General features: G+C 38.9%; 1 protein-coding gene across 3 annotated transcripts in view; it reads right to left on the bottom strand.

The window, feature by feature from the left end:
- Positions 1–3,909: 3,909 nt before the first annotated feature.
- The window catches only part of F8 (coagulation factor VIII), a 138,707-nt gene continuing 125,837 nt past the window's right edge, over positions 3,910–16,779 (bottom strand). For 2 of the 3 annotated variants that reach the window (XM_049872384.1, XM_049872383.1), the window contains exon 25: positions 3,910–7,175. In XM_049872384.1, coding sequence (XP_049728341.1) covers positions 7,020–7,175 — 156 coding nt within the window. In that variant the 3' untranslated portion in view covers positions 3,910–7,019. The remainder of the gene's footprint in view (positions 7,176–16,779) is intronic. The other variant, XM_049872382.1, reaches the window with a different exon arrangement.

Below are 16,779 nucleotides of genomic sequence, written 5' to 3'. Positions count from 1 at the left end.
CCTGGAGGCACCCTACTCTACCAGGAAGCCTGCACAAAGGCACTCAGCTCTCTCTCTCCACAGGTCAGCCCCAACACTGTCTCCCACCAGTTCCCCACTGCTGCTGGTTCTTTGTTGCTACTCCTCACCATCTCTGCCATCTCCAACGTAACAACTCTCCTCACTTCCTTCTGAGTCCTCACAAGAATTGTCTGTGATGTCCATAATTCCATGACAGTCTCTTCAAGACAATCTAGGCTTTTACTATTATGCACTGTAAAACTCTTCCAGCCTCTATCCATTCTGTTTCAAAACTGCTTCAACACTTTACGTATCTGTTAGAGCAGCACCCCACTCCTGGTACCAAATTCTGTCTTAGTTATCTAATGCTGCTATAACAGAAATACCACAAGTGGACGGCTTTAACAAACAGAAATTTATTCTCTCACAGTCTAGGAGGCTAGAAGTCCAAAATTCAGGGTGCCAGCTCCAGAGGAAGGCTTTCTCTTGCTGTCATTTCTGGGGGGAAGTCCTTTTCATCAATCTTCCCCTGGCCTAGGAGCTTCTCCACACACGAACCCCAGGTCTAAAGGACGTGCTGTGCTCCCGGCACTGCTTTCTTGGTGGTGTGAAATCCCCCTGTCTCTCTGCTCGCTTCTGTCTTTTATATCTCAAAAGAGATTTACTTAAGACACAACCGAATCTTGTAGATTACATACTGCCTCATCAACACAACTGCCTCTAATCCTGCCTCATTAACATCGTAGAGGCAGGATTTACAACACATAGGAAAATCACATCAGATGACAGAATGATAGATAATCACACAATACTGGAAATGATGGCCTAGCCAAGATGACACACATTTTGGGGAGACACAATTCAATCCATAAGAAGTGCCTACCAATAAACCCCAGGGCTGGAAAATGTAACTGGGGTATATATCTCCCAGCACCCATTTAAGCCATGCAGTATCCTCTTATAGTTTGCTGAGGGTAGTTAAAGTTTCACAAGGAGTTACATGTCATAAAGCTCCAAGTCACAGGTTCTATTCTTCAGGAAGGCAGAAAGGAGGACTTAGGGTGGGCTAAAGTTGTAAAGGATTTCATTTTACTTGGATCCACGATCAACACCCACGGAAACAGCAGACGAGAAATCAAACGGCACATTGCATTGGGCAAATCTCACTGCAAAGGACCTCCTTAAAGTATTAAAAAGCAAGGAAGTCACCTTGAAGACTAAGGTGTGCCTGACCCAAGCCATGGAATTTTCAATGGCCTCATGTGTATGCGAAACCAGGACAGTGAATAAGGAAGGCCAAAGAAGAATTGATGCCTTTGAAATATGGCGTTGGCAAAGAATATTGAATAGACCACAAACTGGCAAAAGAACAAATAAATCTGTCTTGAAAGACTTACAGCCAGAATGCTCCTTGGAAGCAAGCATGGCAAAACTACTTCTCACATGCTTTGGACATGTTGTCAGGAGGGATCAGTCCCTGGAGGAGGACATCATGCCTGGTAAAGTAGAGGGTCAGCAGAAAAGAGGAAGACCCTCAATGAGATGGATTGATACAGTGGCTGCAAGAACGGGCTCAAGCATAACAACAATAGTGAGGATGGTGCAGGACTGGGCAGTGTTTCGTTGTGTTGTACGTAGGGTAAATGTGAGTCAGAACATACTCGATAGCACCTAACAACAACAACACAACAAAGTTCAATTCTAAAATGAAGTTTTGATTCGGGTTTGTGTCAGTCAATTTTTAGTCATACCAAGCACCTCAGTTGTAGGATGCCCTCACACAGGGGTGATCCATCCAGGCCATCCACCTTTAGGTGTATGTGATCATTAAGGTTGTGTGTCAACTTGGCTGGGCCATGATTATCAGTGGTTTGGCAGTTACTATGTTTTTTTATGTAGTTTGGCAGTCATATAATGATTTAATCACTTCCATCATGACATCTGATATGTGATCACCTCCATGATGGGATCTGCTGTGAGCAGCCAATTAGATGAAAGGGAGTTTCCTTGGGAGTGTGGCCTGCATTCAGTATAGGAGACTTTCTGGCAAGGCTCCCTGGCTTTTGCTCACTCTGGATCCTGCAGCTGGGTCCTGTTCATCAGACCACTGGTTCTGGGATCTTGAACTAGCAGCTTTCCCGCTAATCTTGGAGTTTGTCAGCCTCCACAGTCTGTGAGCCAGTGACCTGCCAGCTTACCTGATTTTGGGATTTGTTGACCACCACAGCCTATGAGCTAGAGGCCTATAGTCTGACCTGCTCATCTTGGGTTCGCTGGCCCCTGCACCTACATGTGTCAGGAGAAGCCTCCAGCTTGACCCACGGACTTGGAACTTTCCAGCCTTTACAACCATGCTAGCCATTTTCTTGAGATAAATCTCTCCCTATATATAGATAAATAGATATAGACCCTTTACTGGTTTTACTTCTCTAGAAAACCTAGCCTAAGACATTGTCCTTTTGAACTTTGAAGGAACTGGTTCCCTGGAGTCACCTTCAGCCAATGGCTTAGTAAGCAGCTTAGTGGAGACCATTTGGCCTTAGGCATTGGGTTCTTTCGGAAAATTATCTATGTGCAGCCAGCTTCAAGAAGCAGGAACCCCAGGGTCTGATGAGAGGCTGTTTTAGGATGCATGGCATGTCTTTGGTGACTGTTTCTATAACCTCCCCTATGCTTTGATGCTATCTCTTGAAAATTAACATAACAATGCCCTATATAACCCACTTTCACTGTCTCCTTTTTGAGCACCTTCCGATTGGAATCTCATCTACTCATAATAAATATATTCTGTTACACTAATTTTTGAGGTTTCTTTAAGCAATTTAGGTTTTTTTTGACACTATTAACAGTTTCTCAAATAATCTTTCTTGGTTTAGTACTCCACCTTCACCTCCATTTCAAAAATTACCTGAAGCCACCAATTGCTGGCCCTTTTTGAGGGTTTTGCAGGGTAAATCCAGTTGTTTCTTGGCTTTCCCAGTTGACAGCCTAGGATTCAGCTTTTTAGAGTTTTCTAAGTCAGTTACCACTTACATATTTTCTTTCTACCTTCTAAATTTTTTTTTGCTCTTTTCTCCTCTGCCTTAGAGATTATGCAAGTCCCCCTTTCCCCCTTTTAAAATTTCATGGCTATTTTATTGGTGTTCTAGAAGAGATGGAAACAGTAGAGGTCAGAGAGAAACAGGATGATTAATATGATGTGTGGGACATCCAAGTGAAGATGTGTAATAGGAAGTTGGATATTTATATCTTGAGCATAGAAGAAATTTCTGGAATAAAAATAAAGATGTGTGAATATATATACTGGAAAAATTCTTAGTACCCTCATATACTGCTTGTGGGAATGTGAAATGGTGTAGCCGCTGTGGAAAATAGTTTGGCGGTTCCTCAAAAAGTTAAACACAGACAGGCCCATGGAATAAAACAAGACTAAAAAAAAAAATTTTTTTTTTAAAGGGGCGCATCAGGCCTGGGGCAAGGACTGGAAGGCAGAAGGGAACAGGAAAGCTGGTAATAGGAAACCCAGGGTTGGGAAGGGAGAGTGCCGACAATGTCGTGGGGTTGTTAACCAATGTCATACAACAATGTGTGTACTAATTGTTTGATGAGAAACTAGTTTTTCTGTAAACCTTCAACTTAAGTTAAAAAAAAGGTTAGAAAAAAAAAGTCAAACACAGAACTACTATATGACCCAGCAATTCCACTCCTAGTAATTGAAAACAGAGATTCAAACAAATAAATGTACACATATGTTCACAGCAGCACTATTCACAATAGCTAAAAGGTACAATTAACCCAAACGCCCATCAGCGAGTGAATGGGTAGTGTATACGTCATACAATGGAATATTACTTAGCTATATTTATAAAAAAATATGAATTACTGATACATGAAACAACATGGATGAACCTTGAAAACATTAAACTGAGTGCTGTTTATTTACATAAAATGTCCAGAACAGGGAGATCTATAGATAATAGTAGATTTGTGGTTGTATAGGGCTGGGCTAGGGCGGGGTGGACAGAATGGGAGCCATAGCTAAAGAGTATAGGTTTTCTCTTTGAGATGATGAAAATGTTCTAAAATTGACTGTGGTGATGATAGTTGCACAACTCTGTGAATATGTTAAAACCTTTTAAAACCACTGAATTGTACACTGTAAAGGGGTGAATTATATGTGAATATGCTTGTGAATTACATCTCAATAAAGCTGTTTCAAAAAAATTCTTGAGTTACATTGAGGAAGTGTTTTCTGCATACCTTTGTAAATGTTTCCTCACTGTCTTGTTGCATTTAGGATTACAGTTGAGAAGTATGAAGCTTAAAAAGTATTCTTCGGGGTGCAAGTGACAGAAACCCAACTGAAAGTAGTTTAGGCACAAAGAAGAATATTGTGGAATGGGTTCCACAAAACAGGGTCCAAGTAGGCATATTGTGGAAATGGAGAGGGGTAGTTTCTCAAAGGAAAGGATGCTGGGTAGACAAAGAACAAGTGACTACCATTGATATCACTTTAATTCTTTTTTCTTTGCAGGTGATCTATTCGTCTGACAAGATGTTTCAAAGAATTCATCTTTGCTTGAGGAAATAGAAAATTATAAGATCAAAGGTTTCAGCCTTGGTTAACAATAGAGATGAAATCATAATCCACAAGTTTCAATAGTACGTAAAGAGAAATTTTGAGAAAAAAAAGTTGCTGACACATTTCTAGGAGTTCCACGTTAGTCATCACCCCTTGTTTAGATAGCAAAGGAAGGTTAGAAAATATCTGCAGCCATTTAGTAAATAAACATTAAAGTTAAATCTATACTTATTCTGCATCTTGTCATCATAAAGATGTTTCTATACAATCTGTTTAATAAAAAGGGTACAGAGCTTTTCCGTATCAGTGAGATTTAATACGTATCTTCCAAAGATAGTTGATTTATAATATTGAGACTATGTTTGATAAAATGTTTGTGACAGAAAATTATACTTGTTCATTTAATGTTACAAACAGTATTTGTCATAGGAGATTGCATTTGCTCACCAATCTTCTGGTAATTAACTTGTTATGGCCTCAGTGATCTTATGATTAATTCAACCAGCATTATAAAAATGGTGTAGATTCCCTGAAGTTAGCAATAGTATCTGAGTTTCTGAAGTATTCATCCTGCTAGTCAGTGCCTCTATTTGGTTTGTTCACATTTTTATTTCAAATGTAAGTGCACACTTCTTAAACAAAGGCATTTGTTTATACATGTCAGTATTTTATTTAACTCCTTATGGAGGAAACCAGCAGGATGATAAAAGAGCTGGTTCCAAGAGCATTTGAAAAATAGAGGTTTATGTAGTCCATGAGAAAAGAATGCCAAAACAAAATGGTTAAATTAGACTTAAGAGTGGTTAACCTTTCACAAGAAATAAAACCATATCACCTTTGGGGTTAACTTCTGTACTGGGCTATAAAACAAAACAGCTTACTGATTTCTGTAAGTTAACCTCAAACCTTACAGAACCTCACAGGACTGTAAGCCATTTGCACCTTCATCAGTTGTCGACTGTCAGTCAACTATACTGTGACAGTTAAGTTACAGTCCCTGAAGAGATCAGTTAAGAGTCAAACAGGCTTATTAGGAAATCTTCTAGCATGGAAAGAAAAGCAGTGTTTCTCTTGCCTTTCCTGAGACGAGAATCGATTTTCTTTTGTACTAGGAAATCTTGTTTTCAAACTACTCTGTGTTACAAACTTTGGATGCTTTCTCCAACCGCTCTATGGTTTATCCCTATCTCTAGCCCCTTTATCAAACAGGGGATGTTTCTGTGGTTATAGTGAAGGAGCAGGTGGGTGTAAGGAGTAGTAACCCCTTCACAAACTTATTGGAGGTGGAGGCGGTCCCTCTTGTGTGGTGGCTGTGGCAGAGTGGAGTGTTTCCTTCTATGGCTCCTTGATGTTTCAGCTATGTAGGTGAGACTCTTCTCTGGCTTTCAGTCATGGTACAGAATTTCCCCGTTACATTTTCGTTGTGTTGTTTCAACAGAAAATTAGGAGAGGGTGGGCATAAAATAATTGTATTATTAGAGTTATAATATTTGTATTTCCTATCCCAGATCGCCATGGATCTGCCTCAGTTTTTCCAGAAATATTAAAAATCTGTCCTTTAGAAGTCTATTATGATATTACCTTTTTTGGCCACCACAAATTTCAAGAGGACATTGTCATTTTATTTTAAGGTTCCCAATACTTCCAGACCCCTAACCTGTTATATTTTTGTTAGTTAGAATTAAGACCAAATGACTTTATTTCTCTTTCCTGAGATTAAATTGAACTCTTTTAAGACCATTCACCGCTTTTAAAATCTGATTAAAGCTATGAACCCTGTTGTCTTAAAAATGCACTATGCATTCACACATAATGTTGGATGTAATTTTACTTTAAGGATGCTAATTTTTGAGGTAAGAATGTGCCACTAAGAATGCCTCAGAGTGACTAAATAAGATAATTATAAGGAGGCAAAAATAGACTTTAATGTAGTAACAGTTCTTATGTTATGTGTGTTTTATAGATTGACAAAATGACTTGCCTTTTGACTTCAACGCTGTGTTGATATGACCCCAAAACATGTAGTTAATGTCTATCTAGTGGAAAAATTCAGCTCAGCTTATTTGGCACCATGTTCAGAAAACCGAATACAGAAAATTTAGGTAACAAGTTTGTTTTGTTTTGTTTTGCTAGAAGGACTTGACCACATTTCATTTTCCATCCCTCAGGTGTTGTCACCCTTTCCATGCTTGACTAGGATAATGAACAAGTGAGAGTTTTAGTTTAAATGGATGAAGCCTCATCTGAACTGTTTACATCATGAAGGTGTCTCTCCTGCACATAGCCAGTCCTCCGGGCACGCTGGTTGAAAGAGCACTAGCTGATGTGCCAGGAGAGCCCTGCGTCCACCCAGGATGGCCTTGGGGTGAGATGCTGGACTTGGGGCACTGAGAGAGAGGGAGAGTGAGGGGACCAGCAGGGGCTGCAGTGGCTTCCCTCAGTAGTGCTGCTGTGACTGGCAGCCCAGAACCTCCAGCCTCAGGGCAATGTTGTGTACCCAGCTCTGGGGGTAAATTCTAAGGTAGCGGGTCAGTAGTGGTGGGTCTAAAGAGTTCACTACAGGTGTGAAGGAATCTTGATTTCCCTGGAAAACCTGAAAGAGAGAAGACAGCATTTATTAGTTGTCTGAAGGGAAAAAAAAATTATACCCACCCCTATTGGCCTCCTATTCTGTCAGTCACTCCCCTACAGCTCCTCCCCCAACATGGCCCCTTCCCCTCCTTGTTGACTTCCATCCTCATTCCCATCTTAATTCCCTGATGTTTTTCTCATATCCAATTGGGTAGCCATTGCTCCCAATAGTCCAGGATTGAACCCTGACAGGTGACTGGATGTCTCCATGTCAGACACATCTGGGCCTGGGAAAGTGGGTGTGACATTTAGGATTAAGGGCACCTGCTTTCTTGCTCCACTTTGTATATGAGGCTCCCTTTCCTTGGAATGCTCTGTCCCTCTCTCGCACTTTTTCCTGAGTGATTTTAAATTTCTGATTAAAATTTTTTTTAATATCTGCAAATGCTTGTTTAGGTTGGGGGCTGTGTTACAGTTTTCTTCTCCTTTGTGTGTTTTTCTGTGTGTGTGGAGCAGGGGGAGGGATTTTCATTGGCTGAAGTGTTTCAATTCCCAGTTTCTGTCTTCTTCCGACAGTAACTTTGTGTTTACGTTGTCTGCTATATTAGTCAGCTTTTGCTGTGGTTGAAAACCCCTTCAAAATATCAATGACTTACAATAAACATCTACTTTTTTGGCTCAAGCCACAAGAGGGCTCTGGGTTAGCTGTAGCCCTGCTTTAGGCTGTGGCTCTGTAGTATGTCTTCTCATTCTGGGATCTAGGCTAAAGGACAGCCTGGGACATTTTTTGTATTATGGCAGAGGGCAGAAGCACAAGAGACTTAGTCAAACTACACAATCGCATTTAAAATTTCTGTTTAGAAGTGGTGTATGTCATGCTTGCTAACCTCCCACTGGTCTAAGTAAATCATGTGGCCAAGCTCAAAGTCAACGGAGCTTACAAGGAAGGAAAGAGTAAAAAATCAAGAACAAAATGCCATGTACCTCACCTGCCATTTTCTGTTCATTTAGATTTTTTCTTCAGTGTCTCATAAGCAATGAATCCTCCTCCCCCCTTCCTCCAACCCCTGGTAATCACCAACAAACTTAGATCTGTATACACTTGCCCATTCTAGATATTTCACACAAGTGGAATCATACAATATTTGCCCTTTTGTGATTGACTTATTTCACTCAGCATAATGTTTTCAAGGTTCATCTATGTATTAGGATGTATCATAACTTCAGTTCTCTTTATAGCTGAGTAATATTCCATTATATGTACATACCACATTTTGTGTGTCCATTCATCTGTCGATGGACATTTAGGTTGTTTGCACCTTTTGGCTATTCTGAATAACGCTGCTATGAACATTGGTGTATGCATTTTTGCTTGGACATGTGTTTTCATTTCTCTTGAGTATGTTTTAGACTGAAATTGTTGGATCATATTAGAAAATTTCTTATATTTTCTTGATCCTGCAATAATTATGTAGGCCAGGATGAGAGGTTTGGGTGGCTTACTAAATTTCCTAGCAAAGGCGCACCCTCTACTGTTGATGAAGTGAAATGCATTTCTTTTAATAGATGGGACAGGGACAGGTTTGCATGTCTTGTGATTCTTTTTTGTTTTTATATGATGCTTAATTTCCACCATTTGTTTTGTTCTTTCATTCATTACCAAGCCTCCAAGAGACGTACGTACCCTCATCAGAAGCAGTGCCTGTTCAAGACTGGCACCTCTAGTCCCATATACTTTCAAGACCCTTCCTTTCAATTCACACAGAAGTCAACACTGTGATCAATCCAGCAGATCTCAGCCTATCCTTAGTGTTTCACCACTCAGGAACTCTCTTTCCAGAAGTGATTTGCTCTGTGTTCAACCACCACTAGGTCCCACACAGACCTTTCCTCTTTTCTGCACAGTACCTCCTTGACGCTCTTGAAGGTAAGCTCTGGAGTTGGGTCACCTAGCTTTGAATACTTATTTTTTTACTTACATATAAACTAAAATGTATAGTATTCTTCGTCTCCTAGTTATTCCACTGGTTAAGTGCTATGGCTGCTAACCAAGAGGTCGGCAGTTTGAATCCACCAGGCGCTCCTTGGAAACTCTATGGGGCAGTTCTACCCTGCCCTACAGGGTCGCTATGAGTCAGAATCAACTCGACAGCAGTGGGTTTTGTTTTGTTTTTTTTTTGGTTACTCTATGAGTGAGTTATAGGTGGTTTTATTTTCAAACTATAAGTCAGAACCAGCACGATGACACCTAACAACAACACAGTGTTTGAAGGCTGTGTGAAAAGATTTGGATTTAAGCATCTGCCATTATCCTACGGAAACTTGGAACTTGGAATTTTTAAATGCTATTTTAAATGGTGTTTGTTGTTTGTTGTTTTGTTATTTTAAATGGTATCTTTTAAAATGTCATTTTTCAACTATTTATTTCTGGCATATAGAAATACAGTTTTTGTATATTGATTTTGTATTCAGCAAGCTTACAAAGTCCTTTTATTAACAAAAATTTACCTGTAGATTCTTTTGAATTTTCTATGTATACTGTTTTCCACATATAATGAGAATTTGTTTCATCTTTTCTAATACTTATACATTTTCTTTTCCTTGCCTTACTGCACCATTTAAGATAGCCAATATGTTGTTGTTGTTGTTGTTAGATGCCGTCAAATTGATTCTGAGTAATAGCAACCCTATGCACAACAGAATGAAAACACTGCCCGGTCCTGCACCATCCTTACAATCATTCTTATGCTTGAGCTCATTGTTGCAGCCACTGGGTCAATCCACCTTGTTGAGGGTCTTCCTCTTTTCCGCTGACCCTGTACCCTGCCAAGCATGATGTCCTTCTCCAGGGACTGATCCCTCCTGACAACATGTTCAAAGTATGTAAGACGCAGTCTCGCCATCCTTGCCTGTAAAGAGCATTCTGGCTGTACTTCTTCCAAGACGGATTTGTTTGTTCTTCTGGCAGTCCATGCTATATTCAATATTCTTCGCCAACACCACAATTCAAAGGCGCCAACTCTTCTTCAGTCTTCCTTATTCATTGTCCAGCTTTCACATGCATATGATGTGATTGAAAATACCATGGCTTGGGTATGGCACGCTTTAGTCCTCAGAGTGACATCTTTGATTTTTAACACTTGAAAGAGGTCCTTTGCAGCAGATTTTTCCAATGCAATGGGTCTTTTGATTTCTTTACTGCTGCTTCCATGGCTGTTGATGGTGGATCCAAGTAAAATGAAATCCTTGACAACTTCAATCTTTTCTCCATTTATCGTGATGTTGCTCATTGGTCCAGTTGTGAGGATTTTTGTTTTCTTTATGTTGAGGTGCAATCCATACTGAAGGCTGTGGTCTCTGATCTTCATTAGTAAGTGCTTCGAGTCCTCTTCACTTTCAGCAAGCAAGGTTGTGTCATCCGCATAACGCAGGTTGTTAATGAGCCTTCCTCCAATCCTGATGCCCCGTTCTTCTTCATATAGTCCAACTTCTTGTATTATTTGCTCAGCGTGCAGATTGAATAGGTATGGTGAAAGAATACAACCCTGACGCACACCTTTCCTGACTTTAAACCAATCAGTATCCCCTTGTTCTGTTCAAACAACTGCCTCTTGGTCCATGCACAGGTTCCTCATAAGTATAATTAATAGACACATGGAAAGGTGGGTCTATTTTACTTCCTTCTAAATCTGGGGTGGCTTTTGACTCTTTTGACCAATAAAATATGGCAGAAGTGATGCTATACTATTGACTTAAGGGCTTGGCGTTTAAAATTAAGAGGATTAGCAGCTTCCACCTTTGCTTCTTGGAATCTAGTGCTTAAGATCACCATGCTCGGAGAAGCCCAAGACATATGGACAGGCCCTGAAGGCTGAGACATCATGTGGACAGAAAGGTCAAGGAACACCAAGACACCAGGTATCTGAGTGAAGAAGCCATCTAGGAAGTGGATCCACTGCCCGCACTGACACCACATGGATCAGAGGCAAACCAACTAAATTGCTGGTCCACAAAATTGTGAGCACATGTTGGGGTAGTTTGTTATGCAGCAATAGATAACTAGTACAGTGTCTTACAGCAATAAGGGACAACTGTCTGGGTTTCACTATAAATATATTTGCTGTAAGATATTTGTAAATATCCTTTATTAGATTAAGTAATTTCTCTAGTTTGCTACTTTTTTCATCAGAAACAGACGTTGATTTTTAGAAAGTGATTTTTTTAGCAGGTATGGAAACCCGGGTGGCATAGTGGTTAAGTACTATATCTGCTAACCAAAAGGTCAGCAGTTCGAATCCACCAGGTGTTCCTTGGAAACTCTATGGGGCAGTTCTACTCTGTCCTATAGGGTCGCCATGAGTTGGAATTGACTTGACAGCAATGGTTTTTTTTTTTTTTTGATTATATAATCCTTTAGTATGTTAATATGATGGATTATATTAATTTCTAATGTTACTCCAACCTTGTATCCCCTCAGATAAGTAAAAATTGAATCCATATTGCTAATATTTTATTTGGAATCCATTTTCATAAATAAAATTGGCCTATTATTTTCATCATAAGAAGAGTTGGATGATGTACAATCTTTTTCCATTTTCTGTAAAAATATTTGTAAATTTTTAAATTATTTTTCTCTTGAAAATTTGGTAGAATATTTGGTGTACCTATCTGGATCTGGCGTTGCTTTGTGAGAAGATTTTAAAATACTGATTCAATTTCTTAAGGCTATAGGAGCTTCAAGGTTTTTTATTCCTTCTTGAGTAAATTACATTTCCTAAAACAAACTGATGGTAAAATTCACATGGAATTTTAAGGGAGACCAAGTAGACAAAACAATCCTGATTAAAAAAAAAAAAAAAACAGTTGGAGGACTCACACTTCCCAATTTCAAAACTTACAACAAAGCTACAGTAATAAAAGCAGTATGGTGCTGGCATAAGGATAAACATATTGAACAATGGAACAGAACAGAGAGTCCAGAAATAAACTCATTTATCTACGACCCATTTATTTTCAAGAAAGTTGTATGACTATTCAGTGGGGGAAAGAATAGTCTTTTCAGAAAATGATGCTGGGACAACTGGATGTCTACCTGCAAATGAATTAAGCTGGGCCCTCACCTCACACCGTATATAAAATTTAACTCAAAATGAATCGAAGGCCTGTGTGTGTGTGTGTGTGTCTGAGTTTATCTTACTTGGAGTTAGTTGAGCTTCTTGGGTTTGTAGATTCATATGTTTCATCAAATTTGGGAAGTTTTTGGCCATTATTTCTTCAAATATTCTTCCTTCCCCTTTCTTTCTCTCTTCTCTTTCTGGGACTCTCATTATGCTTATGGTGGTATACTTGATGGTGTCCCACAGGTCCCTTAGTCTCTGTCCATTTTTCTTTCTGCTCCTCAAACTGGATAATTTCAATCAACCAATCTTCAAGTTCACCGATTCTTTCTTCTGCCTGCTCATATCTGATCTTGATCTCCCCTTAGTGAACTTTTCATTTCAGTTATTGTACTTTTTAACTCCAGAATTTATTTTTGGTTCCTTTTCATAAATTCTGTCTCTTTGTTTATATTCTCTATTTACTGAGTCATTATTCTCCTGGTTCCCTTTAGTCTTTGTCCATGGTTTGCATGATCCCTTTGAGCCTATTTAAGACATTTGATATAAAGTCTTTGTTTAGTAAGTCCAATGTCTGGGTTTCCTCAGGAACATTTTCTGTTCATCTTTTTTTTTTCCTGTGAATGAGTCATACTTTCTTGTTTCTTTGCCTGCCTCAATTTTTTTGTTGTTGTTGTTGAAAACTGAACATTTGGAATATTACAATGTGGTAAGTCTGGATATCGCATTTTCTCTCCTTCCCAGGGTTTGCTGTTGTTGCTTGTTGTGGGTTGTATTGTTTCTTTAGTGACTTTTCTAAATGATTTTTTTTATAGAAAGTATTCGTGTGTGTGTGTGTGTGTGTGTGTGTGTGTGTGTGTGTGTGCACGCGCTCACTGAAGTCTCTATTCCATTATCTTGGTGGTTGGCTAGTGATTTGACAGAGATTTCCTTAAATGTCAACATTTAGCATCTTCCTTCTTCATAAAGCACTCCCCGGGTTGTTGTAAATTTTTAAATTAGATTCCAGAGTTCTGAAAACATTGATTTTAGGAGTTTTTGGCAGCTAAATTGTAGCTTTAGTGGACAGTTGGATATTTGGAGTTCCTTCCTCTGCTATTTTTGGTGAGATGACTCATTCTGGCTTCTGTTTAAAAAAATTTTTTTTTGCCTTTGATTTTCTGCCATTTCACTATAATGTGACTAGTTATTTTATTTGTCTTGATTGGGATATGCTTGGCTTCTTGAATCTGTGATTGATATTGTTCATCAGTTCTGGAAACTTCACAGCCCTTATCCTTTCCGTCTGGGACACCAATGATACCTATGTTAGACTTTCTTTCTGTATGCTCTATGTCTCTTAATTTCAATCTCATATTTTTCATTTTTTGTGCTGCATCATGAGTAATTTCTTCAGATATATCTTCCAATTTGCTAAATTTCTCTTCAGCTGTGCCTAATCTGCTATTTAAATTTCTTTGACTTTTTTTTTTTGTATGGTAGTTCTATTTCTAGCTTTTTTAAAAAAATTATTGTGCTTTAAGTGAAAGTTTACAAATCAAGTCAGTCTCTCACACAAAAACTTATACACACCTTTCTATGTACTCCTAGCTGCTCTCCCCCTAATGAGACAGCACACTCCTCCTCTCCACCCTGTATTCCCCGTGACCATTCAACCAGTTCCTGTCCCCCTCTGCCTTCTCATCTCACCTCCAGACAGCTGCCCACATAGTCTCATGTGTCTACTTGAGCCAAGAAGCTCACTCCTCACCAGTATCTAAATTTCTTTGATTTTTAAACTTCAACAACTATATTTTTCAATTCTAAAAGTTCTTTTTTTAAACTGCCTAATAATTTTGGATGATGTGTCATTTATTTTTCTGTTTTTATGTTTTATTGGTTTAAACATGCACAATTATTTGATGTTATATATCCGATAATGTCTATATCTGATGTTCTTCAGATTAAAAATCTGCATTGGTTGTTTCTGCTCATTCGTACTCAGGATGGCTTATTATCTTGCACATTTGCTGATCTATGTTTATGATCTTATATATGTTTGATATTAATATGTGGAAATCCTGGAGGCCTAAACTGGGGATACTTTCCTCCAGAGTGGATTTAAGAATACTTCTTTCAGATGCCAGGGAGTGCTGCTAATCTGCAACCACTTTAGCTCCCTTCTGGAGTTCCTAACTTAATGCAGAAGTCTCAGGTTCAGTTATCCTTGCATTATTTTCAAGGCTTAGTTTCCCAATAACAATACTAATATAGGTGTTTTCCCTTTTACATTTGCTCACTTTCTACCTTTCCCTGCTGTGATTCAAGCCCATTAGTATTCACTGAAAGCTTATGATTTTTAGTGTTGGTGGTGGACAGGCTGGAAATTCTCCTTTCTTCATTTTAGCGCAGCAAAGCATCAAGAAGTATGTCCTGTCAGTGATACAGCCTTTTTTAAAATGGGAATTCCCTTTAGAATATCTACTGTCTAGATTCTGGTCCACCAAACTAGATTCTGGTCCACCAAACTTCTACAAGTAGCAGTTCTTAATCCAGTCTTGAGGGACCAGGGAACTCTTCTTGGTGAAAATAATGTGTATCTTGAAGAATGAGCCAGGTGAAAGGGGCAGTGGGAGGTAGCTAGAAAAATGTTCTAGGTAGAAGGACCAGTATGTATAAAAGTCTGGTGTAAAGAAGAACATGCTGTATTTGGGGACCTGAGAGAGAGTCTTTTAGTATGGCTGAAGCTTAGATAGAATAGGGGCAAGTGGAGGAGACTTTGCTAGAGAGGTTGGTAGAGGACACACCATGGTTCATTCTTGTTGAAAAAGTAGATACAAAAAAGCGTAACAATGAGCTATTCCTTTTTTTTTAATGGTAGTGGTTGCATAACATAATTAATGTAATTGATATCACTAAGCTGTACACCTGCAAAAAGTTGAATTGGCAAATGTGGTGTTGTATTTTTACAACAACAACAACAGAGCAACTATTAATGCTGGTTGTATACAACCAAACATCTCATGGAATTTGTTTTCTTGGTTCAGAGGTTTAGGATCATGGTTTCATGGGACATTCCAGTCAATTGTCCTAACATTCTTTTAGTGTTTCTGTTCAACCTCCTAGTTCATTGTGTAGTACTTGGGGTCTTAAAAGCTTGTGAGTAGCCATCCAAGGTAGAACAATTTGCCTTTATTTTCTTGAATAATCAGAGGAAGAAGGAGAGTCAGGAATTGGAGGAGGAACTGGAATGCGTGTTTAATTGCCTTCGTGAACAACTGCCTCCTTTGCATTGAGACCAGAACAACTGGATGGTGCCGGGCTACTATTACTGAACATTTTAATTAAAAATTCTATAGAAAAATTGTGACTGAAAGGGTAGAAAACATGGAACAGAATTTCAAACTCTCATGGACTCCAGACTTTCTGGTGCCATGGAGGCTGGATGAACCCCCAAAACTATTGCCCTGAGATAAAATTTAAACCAAAAATATCCCCTGAAGTCTTCTTAAAACCAAACAATAGTTTAGCTTATTACTAAAGAATTTTTGCCTTCAGCATTGTGCTCTTCTAAAGAATTATCAATATGTGATCAAATTGACAACAGCAACTTGAAAGTCTAGATGAGAAGCTTAGGGGCAGTGAGTTTATGTTAATGGTGATGGAATAATTTAGAAAAGGATAGCGAGAATGGTTGCACAACTTGAAGAATATAATCAATGTCACCGAAGAGTACATGTAGAAATTGTTGAATTGGTGTATGTTTTGCTGTGTATATTTTCACCAAAATAATAATAATAGTAATTTAAAAAGCTGCTAACAGCAAAAAAAAAAAAAAGAGTTATTCCTTGGGATAGCATGATTTTGTGTCATGGTTTCTAATAAACATAATTTGATTTGTTGACTTTCCCAGCTGCTATGGATTGAATTGTGTCCTCCAAAAAGTTATGTTAAAGTCCTAACTCCTGTATCTATAAATATGGCCCTGTTTAGAAATAGGGGTTTTCTTTTGTTATGTTAATGAGGCCATACCTCATCATGAGGTCATGCCTCAGAGGAATAGGGTGGGCCCTAAACCTAATACCTTCTGAGTGGTGTCTTATAAAAAGAGTGGAATAAACACAGACACACACACACATAGAAGGAGATGCCATATGAAGATGGAGGCAGATGAACCTACAAGCCCAGAAATGTCAAGTATTGCTAGCAGTTACTTGAAGCTGAAAGAGACAAAGAAGGACATTCCCCTAGAGCTCATGCCTGAATTTGAACTTCTAGCCTGCATAACTCTGAGGAAATAATTTCTGTTCTTTAAAGCCACCTACTTTTGGTATGTTTTGATATGACAGCACTAGATCAAGAATGAAGATTGTCTGGCTTACTAAAACTAAAGGCCAGTGAGGCTTGGAAATCTAGGTTGCCAATCAAGATATGGAAACCCTGGTGGCATAGCGGTTAAGTGTTACAGCTGCTAACCAAAAGGTCAGCAGTTCGAATACACCAGGCGCTCCTTGGAAACTCTATAGGGCA

The sequence above is a fragment of the Elephas maximus genome, chromosome X, assembly GCF_024166365.1.
Source record: "Elephas maximus indicus isolate mEleMax1 chromosome X, mEleMax1 primary haplotype, whole genome shotgun sequence".
NCBI classification, from domain to species: Eukaryota; Metazoa; Chordata; class Mammalia; order Proboscidea; family Elephantidae; genus Elephas; species Elephas maximus.
This window is presented reverse-complemented; position numbering and strand designations above follow the sequence as displayed.